The 27,868-nt window shown below is 41.4% G+C and overlaps 1 protein-coding gene across 1 annotated transcript in view; it reads left to right on the top strand.

Moving 5' to 3' along the window:
* The window catches only part of LOC136863512 (cell adhesion molecule Dscam1), a 938,330-nt gene that overhangs the window by 497,666 nt on the left and 412,796 nt on the right, over window positions 1-27,868 (top strand). The window contains exon 9 of the mRNA XM_068225977.1: window positions 24,560-24,670. Coding sequence (XP_068082078.1) covers window positions 24,560-24,670 — 111 coding nt within the window. The remainder of the gene's footprint in view (window positions 1-24,559; window positions 24,671-27,868) is intronic.

Here is a 27,868-nt window from a genome sequence, read left to right as displayed (position 1 = left end):
AAATTGTAAATTTCTCCGTCATGTGAAAAGTAAGGTAAATTATGAACACAACGAAAGTTGTTTATAATGAAGAGGCGTTTCACGTACGGTAAACGAAGTTTACAGAAAATCAATAGTATAAGAGAAAATGGAGGAAAACCATTCTTGTTTTCCTATAAACCCCCGTCTATTCAAAGATTTTAAATGATATGCATATCCAAACCTTCCCCGGGATGACTATACTCTAAATGTGAAGTTTGGCTGAGATCTATCCAGCCGTTTCGAAGTGATGGTGGAAAAACCATCCTGGTTTTCGTATAAACCCCCGGTCTATTCAAAGATTTTAAAATAATATGCATATCGAAACCTTCCCCGGGATGAGTATACTTTAAATATGAAGTTTGGTTGAGATCTATCCAGCCGTTTCGACGTGAGGGTTGAAAAACCATTCAGGTTTTCCTATAAACCCCCGTCTATTCAAAGATTTTAAAATGATATGCATATCGAAACCTTACCCTGGATGAGTATACTCTAAATATGAAGTTTGGTTGAGATCTATCCAGCCATTTCGACGTGATGGTGGAAAAACCATTCTGGTTTTCCTATAAACCCCCCGAGTATTCAAAGATTTTAAAATGACATGCATATCGAAACCTTCCCCGGGATGAGTATACTCTAAATATGAAGTTTGGTTGAGATCTAACCAGCCGTTTCGACGTGATGGTGGAACAGACAAACAGACAGACAAACAGAAAAACAGACACGAAACGTGAAAACCACCGATTAGGTCTTGAATTGACCTAAAACGGATAAATATCTGAAAAATTGGCAAAACAAAAGAAATTACAGACAGCGGACCCCCTACAATTTTATTTATATAGATTATTATTATTATATAATTTATTGGGGCCATCAAGGACCACGTTAAGTCTTGTTGCATTTGACACTGAACTTGGCCTTCTTTAGAGCCCAAATTTCCCTCATTCTTTGTGAGTGGGCCTGCTTACGCTCCTCTGTCCAAGGGGCCCCGTGTCTTCTCTTCGGTTGCTCGTCTCGGTTTAGCCCGTTCGTCAATATTTTCTTGCGGAAGAGATCTCTGTTAAGGGCGTCTTCAGCTGAGATATGTAGCATTTGCAGGTCTTCTTTGGTATTTCTAAACCAGGGAATTGTGGTTTTGGGGTTTGAATCAAAAAAGTGAAAGATTTCTTTAGTTAACTTTCTTCCGTCCATTCTTTTCAGATGACCGTAAAATCGTGCCCGTCTTTTTCTGATTGTGTCGGTAATTTTCTCTATTCTGCTGTAGACTTGCTTGTTGGATCTCTTTTGATGGATTCCATTTCTGTACTTTGATCCCAAGATTCCTCTCACAATTTTGCGTTCTCTTTTCTCCAGTTCTTCAAGGAGTCCTTTGTTGGCATTTAGAGACAGGGTTTCGGCTGCATATAGAACTACTGGCTTCAGAACTGTTTCATAGCGACGTATCTTGGTGTTTTGGGAAAGGCATTTTTTGTTGTAGATTGTGCGGGATGTTTGGTAGGCTATTTCCAGTTTGCGTACTCGCTCCTGAAGTGCTTCTTTGTCCAGTCCATTTTTCATGATGATCTCACCCAGGTATTTGAATTAGTCTACTCGGGTGATGTCCCCATATTTTGTATGGAGTTTTGGTGGAGCCTCTTTGATGTTAGTCATTACTTCTGTTTTCTCAAACGATATCTGCAAACCAGTTCGTTCGGCAATTTCCTTTAAAATTTCAACTTGAGCTCTAGCGGTTTCTATGTCGTTTGAGAGAACAGCAATATCATCGCAAATGCTAAGCAGTCTGTTGCGATCCCATTGGATTTGGTTCCTATTCTCAATGGACTGTAGTTGGTTTCCTCTAATCTCACCCGCCAGGTTCTGATGATCTTTTCAAGAATACAGTTGAAGAGTATCGGGGATAGCCCATCACCTTGTCGGACTCCTGTTTTGATGTCAAAGGAATGCGAGAGACATCCGTGGAACTTCACCTTGGATTTTGTATCGGGCAGGGTGGCTTTAATTAATGCCAGGAGTTTCAAACCAACTCCAAATTCATTTAATATGTTTAGGAGGACTTCCCGGTCAATGGAGTCGTACGCTTTCTTAAAGTCCTTCCAAAGTGCTTCCAAACGCTCCAGGATGGCAAGTGATAGAATTTTGTAAGTCACGGATAGCAAAGATATTCCTCTGTAGTTGTTGATGTTCTTCATGCAGCCTTTTTTGTGTAATGGATGGATCAAAGCTATTTTCCAATCTTCTGGTAGGGTCTCCTTTTTCCAAATTTCTTCTATTTGCTTTTGCAAGATATCAAGTGATTCCTCTGGGGCATATTTCCATAGTTCTGCTACTACTGAGTCTTCCCCCGGCGCTTTGTTATTTTTGAGACGGGCAATGTGGCGCTTGATTTCATCTCTGTCGGGTGGTCTGGAATCTGGGTACCTGAGTAAGGGTTCCTTGGTCTCAATGGCGCTTTGCGGTTTAGAGCAATTAAGTAAATTCTTGAAGTAATCTGCCAGAATGCTGCAATTTTCTTCATTTGACGTCGCCAGAGTGCCGTCCTTTCGCTCAAAGCATAGAGATGGTGGTTTATAGCCAGTGAGTTTGCGTTTGAAGGCTCTGTAGTACTCTCTGCTTTCATTCTTCCTAAAGTTTTGTTCTATCTTTTCAATGAGAGATTTTTCGTATTTACGTTTCTCAGTTCTGAACACCCTAGCTGCTTGGGCACGTTGGGTTTTATAGGTTTCCCAATCATTTTCTGATTTCGTAGAGTAGTACTGTTTCCACGCATTGAGTCTTTCTTGGAGGACTGATTCGCAGGTACTATTCCACCAGGCATGCTTTCTGCTTCTCTTGATTTCTGCAACGTCTTTGGCGGCCTCAACAAGGAGACTTTTGGCCTTGTTAAAGTGACAGTTATTTGGTCTAGCCTTCTCCTGGAACTCCTCGACCCTTTGCCAAAGTTTATCATTGTCGAAGCGTGTGATCTGTTTGGTTGTCTTCCTTGTGTTTGCGGGAATTGGTTTGAATTTGATAAGAGACATATAATGATCTGAGGACACATTGATGCCTTTCTTTACCTTGACATTCATAATCTCAGGGCTGTTTCTCCTGGAGATTGCAATATGATCAATTTGGAACTCTCCGAGAGCTTGGACGGGAGAACGCCAAGTCATTTGCTTTCTGGGTAGATGGCGAAAGTGGGTCGACATGACCTGCAGGTTGTGATTTTCGCAAATGGACACCAGTCTTTTGCCGTTGGGATTGGTTCTTTCGTGAGTAGGGTAATTTCCTATAACTTTCTTGTACTTCTGTTCACGACCTAGTTGGGCATTGAAGTCACCCAAAAGAAGCTTGACATGGTGTTTGGGGATTTTGTTTAATTTTTCATCCAGTAGGTCCCAGAAATTATCAACTTCGTCTGGATCAAACTTGTTCTTATCTTTTGTAGGGGCATGTTAACTAGGGCGTAGGTTTGTTCGCGCATTTAATTGTGAGTATAGACAATCTGTCACTCACAGGTTCGAAATTTGCAACCGATTTAAGGATCTTGGTTCTAACAGCAAACGCGGTTCCAAGCATCACAGCTCCATTGAGGATTCCTCTTTGCGCTTTGCTCTTGAAAAATCGGTAGCCTTCGGATTCAAAAATCTCTTCATCTGGGTACCTTGTTTCCTGTAGGGCCATTATGGATATCTGATTTTCGTGAAGAGCTTTGGTGAGGGTTTTCATCTTGCCAGTTTGTGTAAGTGAGTTTATGTTGAAAGTTGCTAGAAAGGATTTAGATTTTGGCCTGAGTTTTTGATTCTTCGGGGTACACCGAGACGCTCCGACTCGTCTCTTTCATGATGTCGAGTCTCCCCCACAATCCGAACGAGACTCGTGCGCCGTGGCGTTCACGACGAGGGATTTATCCGAAGATTTACCCCCTGGTGTATGTTTCCTGAAATGTTGTGCCATCATGCTTTTTGACTTGACTTTGCTCTGGACGGGTACCCATCCTTTTATAACTAGGATTGTTAGCCCTAGAGGTTGCCTCAAGATGTTTTCTGGCTTCTGGTCATTTACCAGTCTTCGCCGTAACCCTGGCAAGGGACCAGATTTTTTTTTCACGGTGGTATTTTATTTCCCTACTACCCTCTGACTCTGCTGGCGGCAGAGCCAGCGAGCTTCCCCAATTCCAATGGGACGCGCCCGATTGAGGTAACCGGTAAATCCCCACACGGGTATTATTATTATTATTATTATTATTATTATTATTATTATTATTATTATTATTATTATTATTATTATTATTATTATTATTATTATTATTATTATTATTATTATTATTATTATTATTATTATTATTATTATTATTATTATATGCTACGGCTCGTGTTGCAAACGTGCATTTTCATGGCATGCACAGGAAGGAGACAGCGGGGAAGGCTGTATCCAGTTTTCCTCGCACGCACGATGGCTGACACACCAAGACTGGACGACTGCTGCCCATAGCTGTTGCCGGTGGGTAGTCCAGTTATGCAGCCCTGCTGTGGGCTGTATGCAAGATGTACAATAGGTTATAATGGGAAAATTTAAAACGCATATACAGCATTCAAACTTTATTTCCTTCTTGGCCTTTTCCCAGTTATCTAGGGTCGGCACTTGCGTGAATTAAGCCCAGTTGTACGACCGAATGCCTTTTCTGATGCCAACCCTACTGTATATGGAGGGATGTGCTGACTATTTAGTGTATTTTTGGTTGTTCGTGTGAAAATGAAATGGCGTATTGCTTTTAGTGCCGGGAGTGTCCGAGGACATATTCGGCTCGCCAGGTGCAGGTCTTTTGATTTGACTCCAGTAGGCGACCTGCGCGTCGTGATGAGGATGAAATGATGATGAAGACGACACATACACCCAGCCCCCGTGCCATCGAAATTAATCAATGATGGTTAAAATTCCCGAGTCTGTCGGGAATCGAACACGGGACCCCTATGACCAAAGGCCAGCGCGCTAACCATTTAGCCATGGAGCCGGACTTGTGGTCGCTAGTAGTGTGATATATCGTATGCAAATGAAGATCTGAATTAAGACTACCACAAACACACCGAGCTAGAAGAATTAACGAAGTGCAATTAAAATCTCTGGCCCGGCCGGGAACCGAACGCGGGGCCCACTGAACTGAACGTGTCGTCTCTAAACTCACGAGTCTCAAAACTCACGAATTCCAGGAAGAGGATTAGTAAGAACAGGCTTATCTACCTGGGCCAGTCTCAGAACTCACGAGCACGGCCAGTTCTACCTTGAATGGGTAAATATCCTCCCTATTAGTGATGGGATAATGGAATACTTTAAATAATTGAATAACTTCTATCCGATTATTTAAATAATCGAATGAGTTTCAAATATCATTCAGTTATATCGCACAGAATAATCGAATGCGTCATGATTTTTTTTTCGGTTTATGTGTGTCGGGTAGATAATCTATTGAAATAAGCGAATAGATGAACTCTAACGCAAAATAGAAATACGCCTTTTTTTCAAATGAATCTCCACGTATTGAAACTAAATGAGTGAATTAACTGTCTTCATCTCTAATATTTCTAAATAAATTTCCTTATTCAAGTAAATGCCGCCTTCTGGCCGCATAATGGAACTAAGCCCCAGCAACACCAACTGACAGTTTCTTTTAACTAGCAACGGGCAATATACCAACTTTAATTTTATGTCGTGCGGCTGCATGCATAAATTGATAGCATGCTGACCTTTGGTCGAAGGTGTCCAGGGGGTTCCAGGTTCTATTTCCGTTCAGGTCGGAGATTTTAACTTTCATTAGTTAATTTCTATGGCTCGGGGACTGGGTGTTCGTGCTGTCTTCAGCATTAGACTTCATCTTCGGTAGGGCCTCATCCTCACAGACGTGCAGGTCACCTATATGGCGTCAATTCTAAAGACCTGCACCAGACCTCCCCGGAGGCCACACGTCATTATTATTATTAATTCATGTGAAAAGGAAAAATGGAGGCTTTAAGACAACAGGAAAATAATATAGTAATAATAATAATAAGAAGAAGAATAAGAATAATAATCTGTCTGTTAGGTCATCAGCCCAGAGGCTGGTTGGATCCTCAAATAGCACCACCAAAGGTTATGCGGTTATAAGGAAACCGCAAAAACCAATGGCAGCACCAAAATGAGGCGTACTAGGCAAGACGAGGAGTGAGGTGGTTTGCCATTGCTTTCCTCACTGGGTCAGAAAGTGCTATTGCAGCACGACTGACTCTATGAGCAACATCTTTCATAACACTGAGATGCACCAGTCGTGCTCTGAATGTCATTACTCAGCACCACCCATACCCCAGGAGCTTCCATATTGTCACAGCCATGGATGAGACTGGAACTTCGGTGGAAGCTACACTTTACTCTGGCCTGTGCCAAGAGATGAATACAAAAGTACTGTATCCATCAAGAAATGGCAGCAGGCAAATAATAATAATAATAATAATAATAATAATAATAATAATAATAATAATAATAATAATAATAATAATAATAATAATAAAAACCTCGGTCTCTTTCATTCACCAGCCATTATTTTTCCCCTGTGGGTTGGGGTGGCAGAATGACATCCGCAGTATCCCCTGTCTGTCGTAAGGGAAGAGTGAGTAACCGCGCACCTCATCCCTCCTGCGGTCATCGCAAGCACCTGCTATCCGCAGTCGTGAATTTTGAGAGTCATTAGATTGTTTACTTTAGCTACCAGTTTATAGTCTTGAGTTTTGATACTATTTGTAACTTATTTTAGCCCGTGAGTTTTGAAACTCGTGAGTTTTGAGACGTAACCGAACTGAAAGGCACTACGCTGACCATTCAGCCAAGGAACCGAGCAGATAATGCGCAAGCTGTGACGTGGTATTAAGAACCGACGACCTTCGTCTGTTCTGCAAGACTGTCAGTCACTAGTCTCTTCAGATCTCTTTCAGTGTCACGGTTGAGGCGCTGGCTTTCTGACTCCAACTCAGTCCTGGCTCAGTCCGGTGGTATTTGAAGGTGCTCAAATACGTCAGCCTCGTGTCGGTAGATTTACCGGAACGTAAAAGAACTCATGCGGTATTAAATTCCGGCACCTCGGCGTCTCCGGAAAACCGTAAAAGTAGTTAGTGACACGTAAAGCATTTAACATTATTCTTTCGGTGTCCCTTTTCATAGACTACCTATACAGGGCGTAGGAGAAATGAGGGTAGGGAATAGAGAGCTGCAAGGGAGCGATGTATAAGGATATTGGAGATTGGTTTTTCCTAACTATTTTCTTGTGTAACTGCTCGCGTTCGGATGTGGCCTCGCTCGTTCGGCATCGTCCAGCCGATCGCTCGGTTTCAGACTCTGTGATACGTGTAAACAAATCAAGAGTAGCAGCTTGGACTCCTTTTTTCTGCCATTTTTAGTATTTCTGGCGTCATTTCCTCCTTAATTGCGACTGCGTGGGCCTTGTAAGTTCACTTAAATGATCAACAGCATCAACATTACTACATTTTGCTCAAAATCAATAGCTTTTTGGATTAAGTTTGTGAAATGTGGTTTAATGAATATAATACATGGTTTTATATCTGCATCACCTACTTCAACGCAAGCATCTGGAAAATGTTTTTCATATCAGGCGTTACATGTACTTTATTCGTACTAAAGCTCGATTGAGAACACAAATGTCTTGCAAGAACGAAAGGCCAAGCTTTCTTCTTGAAATAATTATTTGATTTTATATGGGACACTGGACAAACCCCGTGTAAGTATTATTATCCTTTATTTCTCTGAATTTACTCCAAGCAGAGCTTGTAACTGCTTTTTCCTTCTTTTCTTCCTGCTACTATATACTCTCATGATTTTAATCGTATTTCTAGCACATAATTTTGACATTGTGCTTTGCATTCTCTTACCATCAGTATAAACAGTGCCCAAGCATCTTGAGATGGACAGTATTGTGCCATCTTCAACATTCATCTTGACTGGTCAGAACTACAGCTTTCTTCTACTACGAAACACTCAACAAGCACCGATCGCTCCCTCATAACTCGAGCGCTCGTTACGTACGTTACTTCGTTATTCATCGGAACATTCGGAAGCTCTCGCGAAAATCACGATCCGTCTTCTCAGCGGATACGTGGAGGGAATACGGTATGTCTCGCTCGCTCTGATGCAGGTCAGTGATAGGGACCAACCTTCTAACTCACTAGTGTATTTTCATCCAGAGTAAGGTAAAGTAGTTTTGCAACCATAATGTATCAGGTGGGAGCCCTAACGATCGTTCTGCTTGGTCCCAGTTCGGTTTTTAATTTCGAACTATAGAGTGAGTGAAGGGAATATTGTGTTCGTGCAAATATTCGACATCCTGGTTTTGTCGGAACTTGATGTTTCGTGACCATTAGACATCGAAAAAGTGTGTTTCGGAACATAACTGTGATTTAAGACGTCGTGGGGGTGGGGGTTCTTTGGATGCATTTGTGTCGCAAATCTGGTCTTAAACGACATTACGTCACGAGTAGTATAAATTTGGAGAGTTTAGGTACCACCACCACCATCCTCCCATGGGAGAGGCCTCCTCCACACGAAATGTGTTGACTAAGAATGCATGCTTAACCTTACATGACCTGACTTGAAAAGTAGGGCGGTTATCTAAGAGCGCGCTCTTAACCTCACATGACCTTACGTTGGTTACGTGTCTAGACTTAACCTCGCAGATCTCGGGTTCGATCCGCAAGCCAAAGGGCGTTAACCTTACAGACCTAAGTTTAACATCCGGGCTAACCGCATAAGAGTGGAAGCTTAACCTAACAGAAGTAAAATTCGATACCCCGGGCTAACTCAATAAATTTATACTACTGTCACGTGCTCCATTTTAACTCTAGATGAAAATTGCGAGCTTTTAATTGCACTGGTCGAGTTTACCACCGCTTATCTTCCTACACGCTGTATAATAGAACGTGGCATACGGCTCCCCGTAGGTGTTGCAACAGGATGGTGGACTGGGGGGTGGAATATTGCGCGCAGTGATCACACACCAGGCGCTCAGCTTTACACTCGTTTGTGCTGTCGAGGTTGTGGGTTAGACAACGCTCGCATCTGACTGACAGCTGCGGGCGGTCTCCGAAAGCTCCACCTTATGGTGGTGTCGAAGGTTTGCAACCCCACTGGTGAGGACCCGATGGACGTCCTCCAGAGTAAGGAGAAGAATTCTCACCTTATAAATATGTCCGGCAGTTTCCTTGCGAAAGACTGGAATGCCCTCCGCATTCAGTTCGTTTACAATGATTTCCTCGGTGATGGTAGAATCCACCCCGCGGATTACACAACTAAAGAGGCTGTGTCGGGTTGGTAATGGTTGAGTCTTGATTGTTGGTGGTGCGAGAATCTTAAAGGGCAAGGATCCCAGCGGGTCTGAGCCAATGGATTGCGTGAGCAGTCACGCGGCGTCGTCACCGTTGCTTTTAATGATAACCCCATTAAAAGTAGGCTGGACATCGGGCATTTCCTGTCCCCTCATATTGTAACGTTGAAGTGTGGAAAAACTAATGGGAAGCAGAATACTACGGTGATGTTAGGAAGGAGGGTAAGATTGATTCTTAAGGGGGGATTATTGTAGGGATAAGGATTTGGATATGGGCTGCCGAGTTCCTGACAAGTGGGAAGTTTCACCTACGCGGAGATGTTTGAGGGATAAGACGTACTACCACTACTACAACTAAAATGTTTTCATTCCGTATCCTGATAGGATACTGCTGGCCTCCTAGAGGGTGACGCTCAGTTTCAGACCAGGAAATATATTGCAGTGATTTGAGGTCCGGCCAAGGTGGAGGGGGCGTGGGCACCTTGGTCTATAAAAGGAACTGTTCCAGCGTTCGCCTTAGTGGAGAAAATGGAAATCACGCAAAACCATTCGCAGGACAGCCGATAGTGGGACCAACCCACCGCCTCACGAATGCAGAACTGTAAAGCCACGGTAAAACAGTGGCCACTGTTAGCCGAAGCTGCTCTGCTCGCTGTCTTAGTCTCGGTATGTGGTGATGCTGATGGCGTATCAACGGCCAGACAGCGAGTGGTTGCCTCGACGTCGCCCGAGAGCTGGGAGCTGGCATTATTAGACGAATAAGCTTGAATGCAGTACTTACAAGTAGGAAGGATCATAATAATGAATATATAGTCTGAATTGGAGAGGACAAGTTGGAGCAAATACTCGTTTATAGGAAAACGAACTAGGAATTGAAATAATTTACCGAGGAAGATGTTAGATAAATTTCCAACTCCTTTGAAATCATTTACGAAAAGACCAGGTAAACAATTAATTGGGAAATTAATTGGGAATCTGCCACCTGAGAGACAGCCCTAAATGCAGATCAGTGGTGAATGACTGATTGCTGGACTGATTGACTAATTTATTCAGGGACTTTTCTTTCTACAGTTTATTAAAGCATTATATATCGCTCATTTCATACAATAACGTCATAACTCAAAAACAGCCTGTTTTGAGTTGTATATACCATTGCATTGGTTCTGTATACCAGTTAAAAGTGCATGCAAGAACGAATTTTCTGATTTGACATTGTTGTACTAAATGAGCCATATGATCTTTCTGCTCTGGAAACGGATCACTTGGCGTGTTCTTCGGAGGTGATTTTATATTAAAAAGCAGCACAGTTCCGCTAACCAACACAGAAGAAACACAGAAGTACTGATTCCACATAGCAATTCACCGGACATGAGTGACGGCGATACTATCCCTAAGAAATTTTACTAGTGCTTCCCGAAAACGTGACTGTACTGTTCGCGCCGAAGTAAAAGTCGAGTCACTCTATTGATAGCGAATAATGTAGTTCCATTCGCCGCCTGTTGCTATGTGTCAGAGGAGGGAAGGGAAGGGAAGGGAAGGGAAGGGAAGGGAAGGGAAGGGAAGGGAAGGGAAGGGAAGGGAAGGGAAGGGAAGGGAAGTGGGAGACAGAGGTAATACGCGCGGAACATTTTCTCTGTCTCCATCATACACCCCACTTGCCCTCCCTCCCATTCTCTTCCCTGAAGCACGGAAGTGGCTTGTGCTCTGGCATAGCAAATACGGTGAGTTCATCAATTTGAATCACGCGCCCGGAAGTAACAAAATAATCCCATTTTCTCGAAAATAAAAATTTTCTCTGTCAATTCAATTCCACAATTGTTCTTAACATAGCACGAAGAACATCAGTGACTTTATTTATTTATTTATTTATTTATTTATTTATTTATTTATTTATTTATTTATTTATTTATTTATTTATTTATTTATTTATTTATTTATTTATTTATTTATTTATTTATTTATTTATTTATTTATTTGCTGGTGTAGTTCTGATACATCCTGTAGAGCCTTGCAAAACCTTAACCCTTTCCCGCCCTTAGCGCCCGACTCTTCAGTTTGCCTTCCGGTCCTTAGCGCCCGACTGCATTATCTGCATAATTACGCGAGCTGTGCGATAGTTTTTTGTTTTCTTCGAGTTTGAAGTGTTTATTAGACAAATATTAACATGCAGTACGATCTACAAGGCTTAGGAAATGAAAGAAGAGCGGTAATCTGTCTTGACGTCGCCTAGGAAGCGAGCGCGGGACAGCTGTTTCGTTCGTAAATACAGCGGGATTGAATACTGCGGATATTGAAACTGAGCTGAATATAGGCGACGAAAGTGACAGAATCGTTGAGTAGGGGTGGAGGTGAATTTTTAGTGAGGGAATAACGTATCAACGAAGATAATTTTAGTGATAACAGTGATGTAAGTGAAAACGGATATCGAGAATTCGGACCTGATTGCGATGCCGCGGGATTTCAGTGAACACAAATATTTCGTTTCGTTACTCCGAATAATTATATGTACGATGTTGAACCTGTCCATAATTTCGAAAGAGTATTACGAGAAGTATGTTATTTTTGACATATGTTAGGAGGACACAGGCTGTTCAGTGAGATAGCCACTTGCATATACGTAGGTGGATCAAAAGGTTCGTTGCACTAACGCGCCGCAGCAGCGCTCTTTGTGTCGCAAACGTGGGCACAGCGGAGAAAGGGACAGACACTGCCCACACGTATGTTAGGCAGGTCGCTGTGGTGTCTCGTCTAGTATTGTGTGAATAGTGGCCGAATGCAATGGTGCGTCAACTGGACGTTCACTCCAAATATGAGGTGCGTGCGACAATCCGATACCTATGGGCCAAAAGGAAGAATTGTACGGACATTCATCCTGAAATTAGTGCTGTGTATGGGGAGCGGCCATTTCCCGGCAAGGTATCCTAAAGTGGTGTCAGCAATTCGAAGCCGGGCGCACGTATATCACGGACAACCATCGCGAAGGCAGGACCGCAGCGTCCAGGACCCGTGCAAAGGTCAAGAGTGTGAATGCGATCATTAGACAGAACCGGCGCATTAAACTGATAGAAATCGCGACGCAGCTGAACATGTCGTATGGCTGTGTGTTCGCTATTGTTCACGAGGACCTCGGATATCGCAAGCTGTGTCAAAGGTGGGTCCCACGTCTCCTCACCGATGAGCACAAGGAACAACGTTTCCAATCCTCTCTGGCATTTTTGCAACGCTATGCCGCAGACGGCAACGGGTTTCTGCGGCGAATCGTCACAGGCGACGAAACGTGGGTCCACCACTTCACCCCCGAAACGAAGCGAACATCAATGGAATGAGTGCACCCCTCATCACCACAACTAAAGAAGGCCAAGGTTCAACCTTCAGCCGGTAAGGTTATGGTGACAGTGTTCTTTGACATGGAGGGTTTGCTGCACGTGGAATTCATGCCGAAAGGAACGACGATCAACGCGGCGTCGTATTGCCAAACGTTGCACCGGTTGCGTAAAGCGATTAAAGAAAAGCGCCGGGGGAAATTGAGGGCCGGTGTGATTTTGTTGCACGATAACGCAACACCTCACAAGGCCCGCCAAACGAGAGAACGGCTGCAGCGTTTCAAGTGGGAGGTCTGGTAACATCCACCCTACAGTCCCGACCTAGCGCCATGTGAGTTTCATCTGTTCGGTAAGTTCAAAACGGAGCTCGGTGGTCGACGTTTCCAGACCAGTGAGGAGCTAAAGGCCGTTGTCTCCGAGTGTTTGCAGAACGCTGTAGGAAATTTCTATGCATTCGGCATCGACAAGTTGGTTGTGCGTTCGCAGAAATATTTGGAGTCTCTTGGAAACTATGCGGAAATGTGACGTTACAGTGTATGTCGTTATAGTCGTGTTGCTGTTGTATAGGTGGTGTAATAAATGGCCATAACTGGGAAGTGCAACTTATTTTCTGATCTGCCCTCGTATATCAATGCAGCATTCAAACAGGCACATTCCGGAAACATAGATACAGAATGTGAAGACACTTGCTCAGGGGAAATAGAAGCTGATATACAACATACATTCCACTTCCAGAATCACGTGGTTATTGGTTTAGAGGGATTCATACAACAGGAGACTGTGACAAATAGAGCCCACCTTTGTATCGAGTACCACAATTAGGGGGGTGGAGGTTTGAACCAACAACCTTATGACTCAATGAATATGAAAGTGGATGCGATGGTATGTTTTCTAATGTTTTTGAAAATTTGAATACATTGTGATCAACAGTTTTTATTATGTTATCTTTTTTCTGAAACAGTGTGCTCTGCTTCAATTTTTCGTAAATAATAGGTTGAAATCTGGCGATAAGCGGACTGAAAATGTGGGCGGGAAATGGCTAAATTATCAGCTCGTGTATCAAGGAGCTGTTAATCTCTATCACTGAGAGATGTATGACCTTAGTGGTCATGGTCCTTGAATGACAGAACAACAACTAAAATTGCGATTTTTGAAATTCAGTACCACGTACTTGTTAGGATTCCACGTAAAACTGGAAGTCCCGTGGCTGCGGGCACGATATCAATAACCACTTAAATTCATGCTTGCTTGCTTGTTTTGGATGTATGACATTTTCGTAACTGTAATTATTTGAATATTGAATTAGTAGAGCTGCACCGACACATAAAATATAAACCTCGCTCGGTGAAAAAACATCCACAGCCTGTTTCCAGTCGTTCGACCGGGGCAGGAATGAAATGACTCGGCGTTTGGATTCATATATCGCATCGACGAACGTGTCATGCTCGAAAATGAGTGCATGGTACTACGTGGCAATATGACGCAGCTGTGTAGATAATTGCCAAAAAACGTATTATTAGAGTACTACCCTTGTAAACGAACGGCACATCAAGCGATCCAGGTCCGCATCACCTACTGAGTTCCGAAAAAGGCGCTGTTGCCACGTTCCCTTAAACGCTCCTGCGTTCATGCGTTTGTTAACCAGACACTGCCACGATAGGCTAGAAGCAACCGTTGCCGTGAACACTGCTATAAGCTCCTCGTGACCCCGAAATACTGCAACGTTCATTCCACGTGGAGTAGACATGCAAACGTCTGTATGCTGCTGCGTTACTGCCATCGTAGAGTAAGAAGAATGAACTCATCTTGGTAACGTGGGAGGGTGGGGGGGGCAGATCCCGCTACTCTGCCAATATTGTCAGTTGTTTTTGCAACGGCCTGCCGGTATTAAAGAGGACAGTGCGCTTATAACAGCAGCCTAGAATAAAGGTAATGATGATAGACAGTATGATTATTTAGTGCTGCCACCCAGCTGGCAGATTCCCTATCAGTTTGTGACTTCCCCTTTCGGAGAACAATCATTGAACGAGAAATGCAACCATGCAAGCTAAGGGCGCCAATCTTTAAGTTGATGACTTAAAGATAAAAATTTATAATCAAGCTTGGACGGACTCTTATCACAGGGGTGCACTAATCATTAAGCCGGAGAATTAGAAATCAAAAGGCTAATTAAGGCAGATTGATTAAAGTGAACTATGAAAATACTATTTATTATCTTGAATATAAATGACGACGGTTTAACGAGAACTGAATTTAAAATAGGAAATGAATTTAACAAAAAGTTGAATGACTCTACTTCGCGAAAACTTGCAATATTTTTAACTCGCTTGCTCACCATGTAGTCTTGTTCTGCTGGTCCTTGGAAAGCTTCCATCCTTGTAGCTGGAACATCACCGGTCGTCTTTGAGATCTCTTCATCTGCAGCTAAGTACCATTCCTGCCTTGCAAATTGCAACAACCACTAATTGGATGATGGCTTCGACACTAACACTCCCTATTATGCTCTATCCCATATATTGGAGATGAGCCCTACGTCATAGTTAGAAAAACCTCCTTGGGTTATGTGGAGAGGATACACAATTAATAATCCTTCCAACTTTACTGAAAATGTGCCCTGAAGTTTCATTTCTATCTAGTTTAATACTACCTATTGTCTTAGACTGGTACAAACCGGTCTAGTAGCCGAGCTGTACGTACTTCCTGATGAGAGTGGCTATACACCCCTCATTCAGAAATTCCTAAGTACCACGTCGTGGTAATGAAGTAATTAATGTAGAAGTGATAAACTATCACACTAGTCCACTATGGTACAATAACCATAAGACAAGTTCACAGACCTACAGCGATATACAAGATCGAAGAATCAAGAATCCAGAAGAATAATAATAATGAATGCAGAATCAAGAAGAATAATGAAGCCAAGAGCTCCAACACGCCCTTTTATAACCTTCTCTGGCTCTAATTACAGGTCGCTACACGTGGTCCAATCAGTTGACACGTCTCTCCCCACTCCAGATATTAGAGTTGATGGGTCTTAACCATGATATCAACTGTTCTTCTATTAGCCCTTTCACTCAGTATCCATGGCAACATGACGCTCCTTTGAAAATATAGGCGGTGATCAGTTTGAATTATTCTGGTCGAAATACGGTAGCTGTCGTTATAACGCTTGAACACGTGCTCGCTTTTCCCAGAATTTGATGTCTAAATTTGTCCTTCCTTCTTCCTCGGTGATGTGGCAAGATAGAGGAAATCTGCTGCAAGTTAAATTTAAACGAATGTCGCAAGAATCTAAGTGAATATTAGGATATTCAGCCCTCGTTTACAAGTCGTAGTTACAAAGTAATGAAATGATAGTGAGCAAATGATCAACCATGAATTATAATACAATTACATACCAAGATAAATATCATGACGTTAAATTCCTGAATTAATTACATATAATAAAATTAACATAATTACACTGTGACGTCTGGAACGTTACATACGCCCCCATGAGTTCTTAACAAATATCACATGAGTTGAGAACTCACACTCTTACTCCCACATTGACTTGAAATACCTCTATTACCTGCCCATTACGAGCGACATTATTTTCATACAATTAATTATATCTCACTGTTTCCATATCTCTCTTAGACTGCTTACCATTGCGAATGTCTGTTATTTCAGTTCATCTTGAGGTTTAGATACTAAATTATGCCCAACATGAGCAACTTTCCATTTTTTTTAAAAACAAGATTATCTTTGAGAATATAACATAATATATATACAATTCAGATTACAAACTCTCCCGAGTGTCTATTAGTCCTTTTACTCTCCATCTTTCCGACATTCTTTGCTAGATAGCAGTAACACGTTCTCTTCCAATCTTTTACATTAAAACCATGGAAAACAAATGATACAATCAATTTACACCTTAATCACTCTCTCGAATGTTTCAACCTTATCTTGAAGCAGGATGCAATACACTTCACACGAATACACACGCGATTTAAGCTCACGGTAAAATTATTGCAAGTTAGAAATGCACATACGGGAAAATTAATTATTTGCCATCGTCAGCTTTAATTAGCCTTCGGTAACATCTCAGAAAACAGATAAGATATAACATTTCATGGCCTCACATACAGAAAACAGATGATCTATCGGCATGAACGAGCGTAAATCTACCGCTAGTTACAAACACCTCCCTTGTTTACAAACACAACTAGGAAATACCACCACAATTGAGAGGTAAACTCATTCCGCTCGTAGTCTGACATAACAGGTAGCAACTTCCCCGAGTTACTGACCTATATCTCACAATCCGGTTCAGCCACCTCACACGACAGGTATCTCCGTAAACTACTAATGTTATATGAACCATTCATTACGCACTCGCCATCCGCTAACTTGTAAGCACAGGGTCCTAGTTTTCTATGTACTTTATAAGGACCTTGATATAAAAGAAAAAATTTCTTTGTTACCTTATCCTCACTGTTTGACAGCATGGGAACTCTCACCAAAACCATATCACCTACCTCAAAGTTATCAAGTACCTTACGTTTCTGCTGCCTTTTACGTTTATCTCCAGATTTAACCAGGTTCTCCCGTGCCAGTCGGACGTAAAATTCAGCATTACGAGGTGGTTCCTCAGGCAAACCTAACACTCTCACTAGTTCATTCTGGGGCTTACGACCAAAATGAACTTGTGACGGCGTTAATCTAGTGCTTTCATGTTGAACTGCATTGATCCATGTCTCTATGCGGGATAAATGAGCCACCCAGGCTGTATGCTTATCGAACACTAAGCATCTAAACATGCGAGATAACTCTTTCATAACGCGCTCACACATATTGCCCTGAGGGTATCTAATGGATGAATGAATCTGTGTAATACCTAGCTCTCTAATTATGGACTTCCATTTTCTCGAAATAAACTGCGGTCCACTGTCTGATAATATTCTAAGAGGAGCACCTAATTCAGGGATATACTTCTCTTGGATTATACGACTACAAGATTTTCCAGTGGCTTTTCTCATACCGTATAATCTGACCAACTTCGAGAAGGCATCAATAATGACTAAAATATATTGGAAGCCGAACTGTCCCTTTACCACAGGTCCAAACAGATCAGTACACACCAAGTCACCGGGTCTTTCTGAGATTACCGCCTGACGAGGTCCTGCTAAATAGCGGATAGGAACTTTGCTACGCTGACACAAATCGCAAGTGGAAAGAATTTTTCTTATATCTCTTCCCATCTTGTCCCATATAAAATTCTGTCGGATCTCATACAGAACTTTATTAGCTCCATAATGTCCTAATTCCTTTTGGATAAACCAAATCAATTCCACACGTAGCGCTTTGGGTACACAAATCCCCCAGAGATCCTCGCCACATTTCCTGGCTAGAAATCCGTTAACCAGTTTGTACGTGTGCCTAACATGCGACACAGTGAGCTGCTCTCCTCCCTGAAGTACAGACAAAGGTTCCAGACATTCTTCGTCTACCGACTGTTCAACCAATAGGTTACGTAGTCTATTTAGAGCAGTTTCATTTTCCTTAGACAGACATGTACATATAATAATGCCCTCACGTGGCTCTAGAAGGCTACCTTCTTCGCACAACTTCGGATCACGTGACAATAAATCAGCAAGGACATTATTCTTTCCCTTAATGTGATTTACCTTAAAATCATACTCTAGTAGGGCGAGTATCCATCTACTAACTCTGTTAGATGATAATTTACACTTGGATACAAAAGAAAGAGCATGATGATCCGTCCTAATTTCAAATTCGGTACCTAAAACATACATCCTAAATTTACTTAGGGAGTATACGATAGCTAGGAATTCAAGTTCCGTTATAGCATAACGCTTTTCAGCAGCACTTAAACCTCTGGAAGCTAAAGACACAATCCCTAAATTACCATCATCATCTACTTGACATAGTGCACCAGCGATACCACAGTGAGATGCGTCCGTCACCAACACATACTTCCTATCGGGCATGGGGTATCTCAAAACAACCGCCTGCCTGAATCCTTCTTTTAATTTTTGGAAAGCTCTATCATGACCTTGTGTCCATTCCCACTTACTGCCAGCTTTCAATAGTTCTCTAAATGGCTCTAGTAAGTTACCAAATCTCACTACAAATCGTCTGAAAAAATTACATACACCAATATACGATCTGAGCTCCTTAATATTTCTAGGTGTCGTAGTATTCAATATTTTTTCAATTCTTGTGCTCTCAGGCGTCACTCCCATTGCCGATACACGGTGCCCCAAAAAAGTCACCTCTCGTCTACTGAAAACACACTTGTCAAGTTTCAGAGTAAAACCAGCATACTCTAATTTAGAAAAAACCCTCTCCAAGTGGTCCAAGTGCTCTTCAAAGGTACTAGATGCTATAACCAAGGCATCGATATAAATCGTAGCATAACCTCCAGTATCATCTCCCAAGGCAATACTTAGTGCGCGAATTAGAGCTGCCGAACTCGTACGGGTCCCAAAAGGAACACGCCTAAATTGGTACAAACTATGCTTATAGCTGAAAGCAGTAAGAGGCCTGTCTTCTGATCTCAAAGGTATCTGCCAAAAACTACTCCTAAGATCTAACGTAGAAAACCAACTCTTACCCTGAAAACTCTGTATCAACTCTTCAATGGTTTGTGATCTCAACTGATCAGCACCAATACGTCTGTTCATTTCCCTGCCATTAATATACAAACGTATTGATCCATCAGACTTAGGCACGACAATTAAGGGATTAACGTATTGACTGTTTCATAATTCAATCACATCGTCTGCTAACATAGCTTGAATTTGATCCTCTACGGCTATGGCATATTTGTGTGGTATCGGATACCGCGGTCCGCTAAATGGAGTCTTATCCAGCACAGAAAAAGAATGCTCGTACAGATGGGTAACACCAGGTTTCTCAGAAAAAATCTCCATGTGTTCACATAACACTTCAAATAACTTGTCCTTCTGGACTTCATTTAATTGATTTCTACCTACGGCTTCTTTCAAACCACATATTTTATCCTCATTAATCCACAACTGGCACAAATTCAGGCCCTCACTAGCCTCTTCATTAACTTTAGAAACCTCTCTCATTCTCCACACTGTACTAACTTCCGTTTTCCTTTGAATTTCCTCCTCAAACTTGACCTTGATATCCTCATTATTCCACCTCAAATTTAGCACTGCATCATAGTAATTTAACTGAGCCAATTTTAACGTTAACCAGTCAGATCCCAAGATAAGATCAAATATCAAATGCGGAATTACCAAACATATCTGAACGCTAATAAAATTATTAATACAGATCGGAACAGCTACTTGTTTACAAATTTGCTTAGACCTCTTTCCAACAGCCGTAATGATGAAAGTAGACTTAACAGGCATTTCCTCCAACTGAATACCCTGTTTCACTAATGACTCATACCACTGAGAACTAATACATGATATATGGCTACCAGAATCAATCAAAACTTTAACCCACGCCCCCCAAACTTTCAATTTAACAACGGGATTGACTACTTTATTACTTGAATCTTCATTATTCTGCTCGGGTTCATACAACAAATCGTCTCTAACATCTAGGTCATATGGTAACACTTTCATGACAAGACACTTCGCTACCTTCGTACTAGGCTGGAATTCTGACCTAAGATTACAGCCTCTAGTTAGTTTAAAGGTTCCCTTTGTGTATTGACGTTGGACTCATTAGTACATTGCTCTGGCCCCCGTTGGGAATTTCCTGTCCTATATTCAGGTGCTCCGCTCCTACTGTTATGCTGAGGTCTGAACTGATTGCGAGCTTCGTGATTCTGTGTTCTTCCGTTATGTCTCATTCCGTTGTGATGACTAAAGCTCTGTATATTCTCCGTTCTACTCCTAAGGTTACCTAAAGCATCAAAACTGCCTAGTAGGTTCTCCATCTCCTGAATAGTACCAACTCTTTGCATGCAGGCCGCTTCTCTCACCCTGTCCGGAAAATGTCTTAAAAGTAGTCTTACTACATCAGACCCCTCGGTTATACCATCTAAGTTCTGACAAATCATGACATGGGCCAGGAAGTACTCGGTCATAGTGACTCCCTCATGCTGTTTGTACCTCCCAAATACCACCCTTTCTCTCTCCCGAGCTTGTATCGCTTCATTCCAGAATTTCTCTCTAAACGTATTTCTGAATTCTTTCAGGTTCGTCATCGTTTGCCTATATACCATGAACCAAGACCGAGTTTCTCCTACAAAAGCATGGTCAATATTTTCCATAACGTCTTCCCAATCCATAGACCCTTCCTCTAGACGCTTTTCAAATCGTTTTTCTATCATCTTAAGGAAATCTAGCGGGTTCGTTTGTTTCCCATTAAATTTAGGTAGTTCAATTTCCCTAATGTAGCTATTTCCTAGACATTGCTTTCCCGTGAAAACCTGTTTATCCTTTGCCACCTGTTTTAACTGATTTTCTGCTTTCTCCATCCGGCATTCTACATCTTTGTCTCTCCTATCAATTTTGCTCTCCAAATTAACCTGCTTCTCTTTCAATGTCCTAATTTCAATCTTATTCTCTTCAGCTATCGCAAACCTTTCTTCACTTGCCCGCGTCTCATCTTCTATTCTAAGCTTTACTGTGTCTATCTCTTGTTGGACGTGGTCTTTGAATACCCGTATTTCCCCTCTTTGAGTCTTAACTCTCTTATCAATACTAGTGACCTGCCTCATTACTTCCTCCCTAGTAGAGTTGTTTTCCTTCCCCATTAATTCCAACAACTCACTCCTCTGCTCTACAAATTTCTTTTCTACCTCTTGTTTGTTTTGCTTAGTTATCTCTTTCTGTTCCTCTATCTGCTTGTTAAATCTTTCATTTTGTTTAAATAATTCTTGTAACTGTTTGCTATGTTCGTCCATCCTTTTATTAGCTTCTACCTTGTGTTCATTCAATGCCTTACTTAATTCTCGTTTAGTTTGTTCTACTTCATTTTTAATTTCTGATTTAGTTTGTTCTACATCTGTTTTAATTTGTTCCAATTCATTTTTTATTTCAAATTTATTTTGTTCCATTTCATTTTTTATTTCAGATTTACTATCCTCTATCTTACTTAACATTAACTGCATCATTTCCATTAACTGATCATTATTATTACTTTCATTGTTAGTGTTTACTTCCGCTTCGCCCCCCATCCTACTATCATCTGACTCCATACTGACTTCTTTCTGCTTGCCTTCACTCTCCATACTACTTACACTTCTATCTTCAATTTCCTCTACTAGACTACACAACTCTTCCTCTGAACTCAATACGTTATTGCCTTTTATCGCCCGTCCACTGCGCAACATCCTCTCCTCTTTCGTCTGATCAGCCATGACCCTCCCCACAATCAAACACTCCTAATGCAACGTGGATATCCAAATTTTGCCCATAATACGAATTCTGATATCGTTACTGTCATTAACTGCTCCGTACTTAATGATTTTCTCGCCCTACGTTGGAGCGGCATTTATGTGACTTCCCCTTTCGGAGAACAATCATTGAACGAGAAATGCAACCATGCAAGCTAAGGGCGCCAATCTTTAAGTTGATGACTTAAAGATAAAAATTTATAATCAAGCTTGGACGGACTCTTATCACAGGGGTGGGGTGATAGTGCACTAATCATTAAGCCGGAGAATTAGAAATCAAAAGGCTAATTAAGGCAGATTGATTAAAGTGAACTATGAAAATACTATTTATTATCTTGAATATAAATGACGACGGTTTAACGAGAACTGAATTTAAAATAGGAAATGAATTTAACAAAAAGTTGAATGACTCTACTTCGCGAAAACTTGCAATATTTTTAACTCGCTTGCTCACCATGTAGTCTTGTTCTGCTGGTCCTTGGAAAGCTTCCATCCTTGTAGCTGGAACATCACCGGTCGTCTTTGAGATATCTTCATCTGCAGCTAAGTACCATTCCTGCCTTGCAAATTGCAACAACCACTAATTGGATGATGGCTTCGACACTAACACTCCCTATTATGCTCTATCCCATATATTGGAGATGAGCCCTAAGTCATAGTTAGAAAAACCTCCTTGGGTTATGTGGAGAGGATACACAATTAATAATCCTTCCAACTTTACTGAAAATGTGCCCTGAAGTTTCATTTCTATCTAGTTTAATACTACCTATTGTCTTAGACTGGTACAAACCGGTCTAGTAGCCGAGCTGTACGTACTTCCTGATGAGAGTGGCTATACACCCCTCATTCGGAAATTCCTAAGTACCACGTCGTGGTAATGAAGTAATTAATGTAGAAGTGATAAACTATCACACTAGTCCACTATGGTACAATAACCATAAGACAAGTTCACAGACCTACAGCGATATACAAGATCGAAGAATCAAGAATCCAGAAGAATAATAATAATGAATGCAGAATCAAGAAGAATAATGAAGCCAAGAGCTCCAACACGCCCTTTTATAACCTTCTCTGGCTCTAATTACAGGTCGCTACACGTGGTCCAATCAGTTGACACGTCTCTCCCCACTCCAGATATTAGAGTTGATGGGTCTTAACCATGATATCAACTGTTCTTCTATTAGCCCTTTCACTCAGTATCCATGGCAACATGACGCTCCTTTGAAAATATAGGCGGTGATCAGTTTGAATTATTCTGGTCGAAATACGGTAGCTGTCGTTATAACGCTTGAACACGTGCTCGCTTTTCCCAGAATTTGATGTCTAAATTTGTCCTTCCTTCTTCCTCGGTGATGTGGCAAGATAGAGGAAATCTGCTGCAAGTTAAATTTAAACGAATGTCGCAAGAATCTAAGTGAATATTAGGATATTCAGCCCTCGTTTACAAGTCGTAGTTACAAAGTAATGAAATGATAGTGAGCAAATGATCAACCATGAATTATAATACAATTACATACCAAGATAAATATCATGACGTTAAATTCCTGAATTAATTACATATAATAAAATTAACATAATTACACTGTGACGTCTGGAACGTTACAAGTTGTTTACCTATTTCAAAGAAATTGGGAATTTATCGAACATTTCCCTCGATTAATTATTCCAGCCCCTAATTCCACGTCCTTTAAATGAATATTTTCCCCACCTTGTCCTGTGGAATTCCAACCTTAGCGTCCTACCTTTAAAGTTCAAATCAAGCTTATTCGTCTACTATTGTCACTCCACTCCGTCTCTCCAATGACAACTCGGAACAAACCGCTTAATCGAACAGCTCGTCTCCTTTCTCCCAAGTCTTCCCAGCCCAAAGATTTAACATATCCGTAACACTACTCTTCCGTCGGAAATCACCCGAAATAAATCGTGTTGCTTTCGCTTCGGATTATTTTTTATTTCTCGTATCAAGTAATCCTGGTGTGGGTCCCATACACTGGATCAATACTCTAATTGGGGTCTTACCAAAGACTTATACAACCTCTCCTCTACATCCTTACTACACCCACGAAATACCGTAAAAGTGACATGTAGAAATATGTTACCTTTATTTATAACATTGTTAATGTGATAACCCCATTGTAGAACTTTCCTTATATTGACATTTAGGTACTTAAAGTCAACTCATCTTTAACCCCATCAACACAGTAATTAAAACGGAGTGGACTTCCCCTCTTGGTGAAACTTACAACCTAACTTTTCATCCAGTTTTACGAGCAATGTCTTCAGTTATCTGATAATCTCGAGTCCATAGTTTAAAGGTGCTACCACCAAATGGAGGGAAATTCAAATAATGTGTGCAATTAAATATCCTTATTGCCTGTAATTATGAACACTGCTATAAATCAGAGACTTTATTGCACTCTGACTACTATCTGAACTCCCGTACGTCGAGCGCTATTTCCTAAAACTCATTTTGTGTGTTTCCAGGTCTACCTGTAATCCGCAAGATGCCTCCAATCTCAGCTGTAGCAGGGGAAACTCTGGTAGTAACATGTCCGGCAGCCGGATATCCTATCCATGCCATAACTTGGGAAAAAGGTGAGTGATACGCTTTAGTTAATGGAGTACATTTAAGATCGTAATACCATGAAATAGTCGTGCCCGTCTAGAGCTTCTTAGTGTTCACCGTGAAAATTAGTCCCAAAAATGAGCGAAAAGGCAGTTCCCGAATGGATATTCATCATAAATTCTTGATCATGCTGTCACTGTATCGAGCGACCTCTCTGAACATCGTCTTCTCAGTAATGTGAACCATCTTATCTCTATTTTGAGAAAAATCAATTTTCACTCTTCATATTCCTCACTGTAGACCGACTGAAACATAGCACTGCACGCAAAATATTTAATGGGACTTATAATTAACAACATCTCTCATATTATGAAATACCATCTTTTATATTATAAAAAACCAAACCAAACCCCGTGGCACTACAGCCCTTGAGGGCCTTGGCCTACCAAGCGACCGCTACTCAGCCCTAAGGCCTGCAGATTACGAGGTGTCGTGTGGTCAGCACGACGAATCCTCTCGGCCGTTATTCTTTGGCTTTCTAGACCGGTTTATATTATGAACGTCATTTTATTTATTGGTGAACTGTAAGAATAATAGATCACATTGTCGTAAAAGAATAGCAAATACTTATTGATAACATTAGTCAACAAAGAATGTGTAAGTTCTCACTGGAAACTTGCATTTCGTGTGCGGCAGAACTGAGACAGTCGGCAGATTAGCCCTCCCTTATAAGATTGACACAATAAATATACTCACCTAAACTTCATAAATATAGGACTGGCAGCACGATACAATATTAGAAATCAATTCTGGCATACTAACAACATGATTGCCTCGAGCTTTTCTTACGTGATACACTGATACATATTTAAATAATTTCGTGTGGTTATTTCTAGCCAAGTGCAGCCCTTGTAAGGCAGACCCTCCAATGAGGGTGGGCGGCATCTGCCATGTAACTGCGTGTTATTGTGGTGGAGGATAGTGTTATGTGTGGTGTGTGTGAGTTGTAGGGATGTTGGGACAGCACAAACACCCAACCCCCGAGCAATTGGAATTAACCAATGAAGGTTAAAATTCCCGAACCGGCCTGGAATCGAACCCGAGACCCTCTGAACCGAAGGCCAGTACGTTGACCATTCAGCCAACGAGTCGGACTCGGCTACACATTAATAATATAAAATAACCTAGACTGCCATGCATGTAACATGGTACATGTGTGATATACATAATTTAAATATTTACAGAACATAGAAAATAACAGTATAATCAATTACGCCTATATTAACCAATGAGTAGACAAAATTATATTACCTAGCTCGATACCCACACTAACACAAAATATCATTATATGTATGGCACTAAATTTTTAACTAATAACAGTCAACTGCTACTCTTCAGTAGTAAAAAATGAAATGGCATAACTTATGGCTTTTAGTGCCGGGTTTGTCCGAGGACATGTTCGGCTCCTCAGGTGCAGGTCTTTCGATTTGACACCCTTGGGCGACCTGCACGTAATGATGAGGATGAAATGACGATGAAGACGACACATACACCCAACCCCCGTGCCAGAGAAATTCAACAATGCTGCTTACAATTCCCGACCCTGCCGGGAATCGAACCTGGGACCCCTGTGACCAAAGGCCAGTATGCTAACCATTTAGCCATGGATCTTTTGGATCTTTAGTAGTGAAAGCAAGCAACAGCCCGTTAACTGTTACTGACCGGCGCGGTTCGATCCCCAAGAACCTCTATTATTATTGCTATTATATTATAGTTTGAGAAAACACTATCTGCTGGTAAATTCCACTCATAATATGCAACTGAAAGTGGTTAAAACCAGCAACTGTTCTGGTTCCGGGTGCTTGTGTTCAGTACTCAGTTACCGAACACCCATGATGTGCGACTTCTTTTATATCCCATTTTACTTAGTACTGGTAGATATCCCCTGTGTTTCAAACTTTCTATTTATTACCATCGGCTTTTTATCACATTGTTGCTGTGAGCTTGCATCCGGGAGATACTAGGCTCGAATCCCACTATCGGCAGCCCTGAAGATGGTTTTCCGTGGTTTCTCATTTTCACACCAGGCAAATGCTGGGGCTGCTGCCGCGGCCGCTTCCTTCCAACTCCTAGGCCTTTCCTATACCATCGTCGCCATATGACCTATCTGTGTCGGTGCGACGTAAAGCCCCTAGCAAAAAAAATCACATTGTTATTATTGCTAACATTATAATGTTTAAAAAATCTACTTGATGCTACGCGGCATTTATAAATTGGTCTATCCAGAGACGAATAGCAATAGAAACGTAAATTCGTAAACATCTCTAACATGATAGCTCATACGGTGAAAATAGATAAGAAATGATCGGAAGTAGCCATTCTTACATCTTGTGCTGTATGCAAGTTTTAGATGAAAAAGACATTTCTGAAAATATTTGGAAGTCTACGAAAAATCTAATAATAGCGAATATCTCCGTTATTTTTCTCGTGCGGTAAAGACGTACGAAACGTAAACTATCGGGAGTTATATTCTAAAAAACTTTCGCCATGTATAGGTTTCCGACACGGCTAATATTAACGGAAAAATTTGGCATTTCCTGTTTTGGCCCCCTTAATATCACTACGCCTATTCGTTGTTATCATGTATGGGAACCTCTACTCGTTACTACATACGTCTTATAACTTGCTGCTGTAAGAGCTGAAAACAAGCAAATGTCCCGGTCCCAGGGACCCTGCGTTCAGTACTCGATGACCAACCAACCGTTGTTCGATCCTTGCGATACGTAATTAATTTCAAGCCCCGGCTCAATTATTATTAGAAGATATCCGCTGTGTGTTAAATATTCCGATTTTTACAACATAGTTTTTCAGTGTTATTATAATGCAGCGTATGGGAAAATTCTACTCGTTGCTTGGTCCTGCTACTATAAGAGGTGAAAACAAGCAAATGTTCTATTTCATTACAAACCCCATTTCAGGTATGTTTGTGCATCCATACGCATAACAATTTGACATAATTTTTCTTCAAAACTCAGACTTGTGAAATACGTACATTTAAAAACTAGCAACAGGTGGTTAAAAAACAAATATGAGTGGTACTATTAAACAGTAGCGGCGATTAGAGGGGCGAGGTGGGAGGGGCAGTCGCCCCCTCACTTTTTGGAGAAAATGTTGCATTTTTATTCCATTTTAGCCAGCTGAAACAAGCCCTGTTGTCTTATCAGCAA

The sequence above is a fragment of the Anabrus simplex genome, chromosome 2, assembly GCF_040414725.1.
Source record: "Anabrus simplex isolate iqAnaSimp1 chromosome 2, ASM4041472v1, whole genome shotgun sequence".
NCBI classification, from domain to species: Eukaryota; Metazoa; Arthropoda; class Insecta; order Orthoptera; family Tettigoniidae; genus Anabrus; species Anabrus simplex.
The sequence above is the reverse complement of the archived record's forward strand: the minus strand, read 5'-3'. Positions and strand labels throughout refer to the sequence as shown.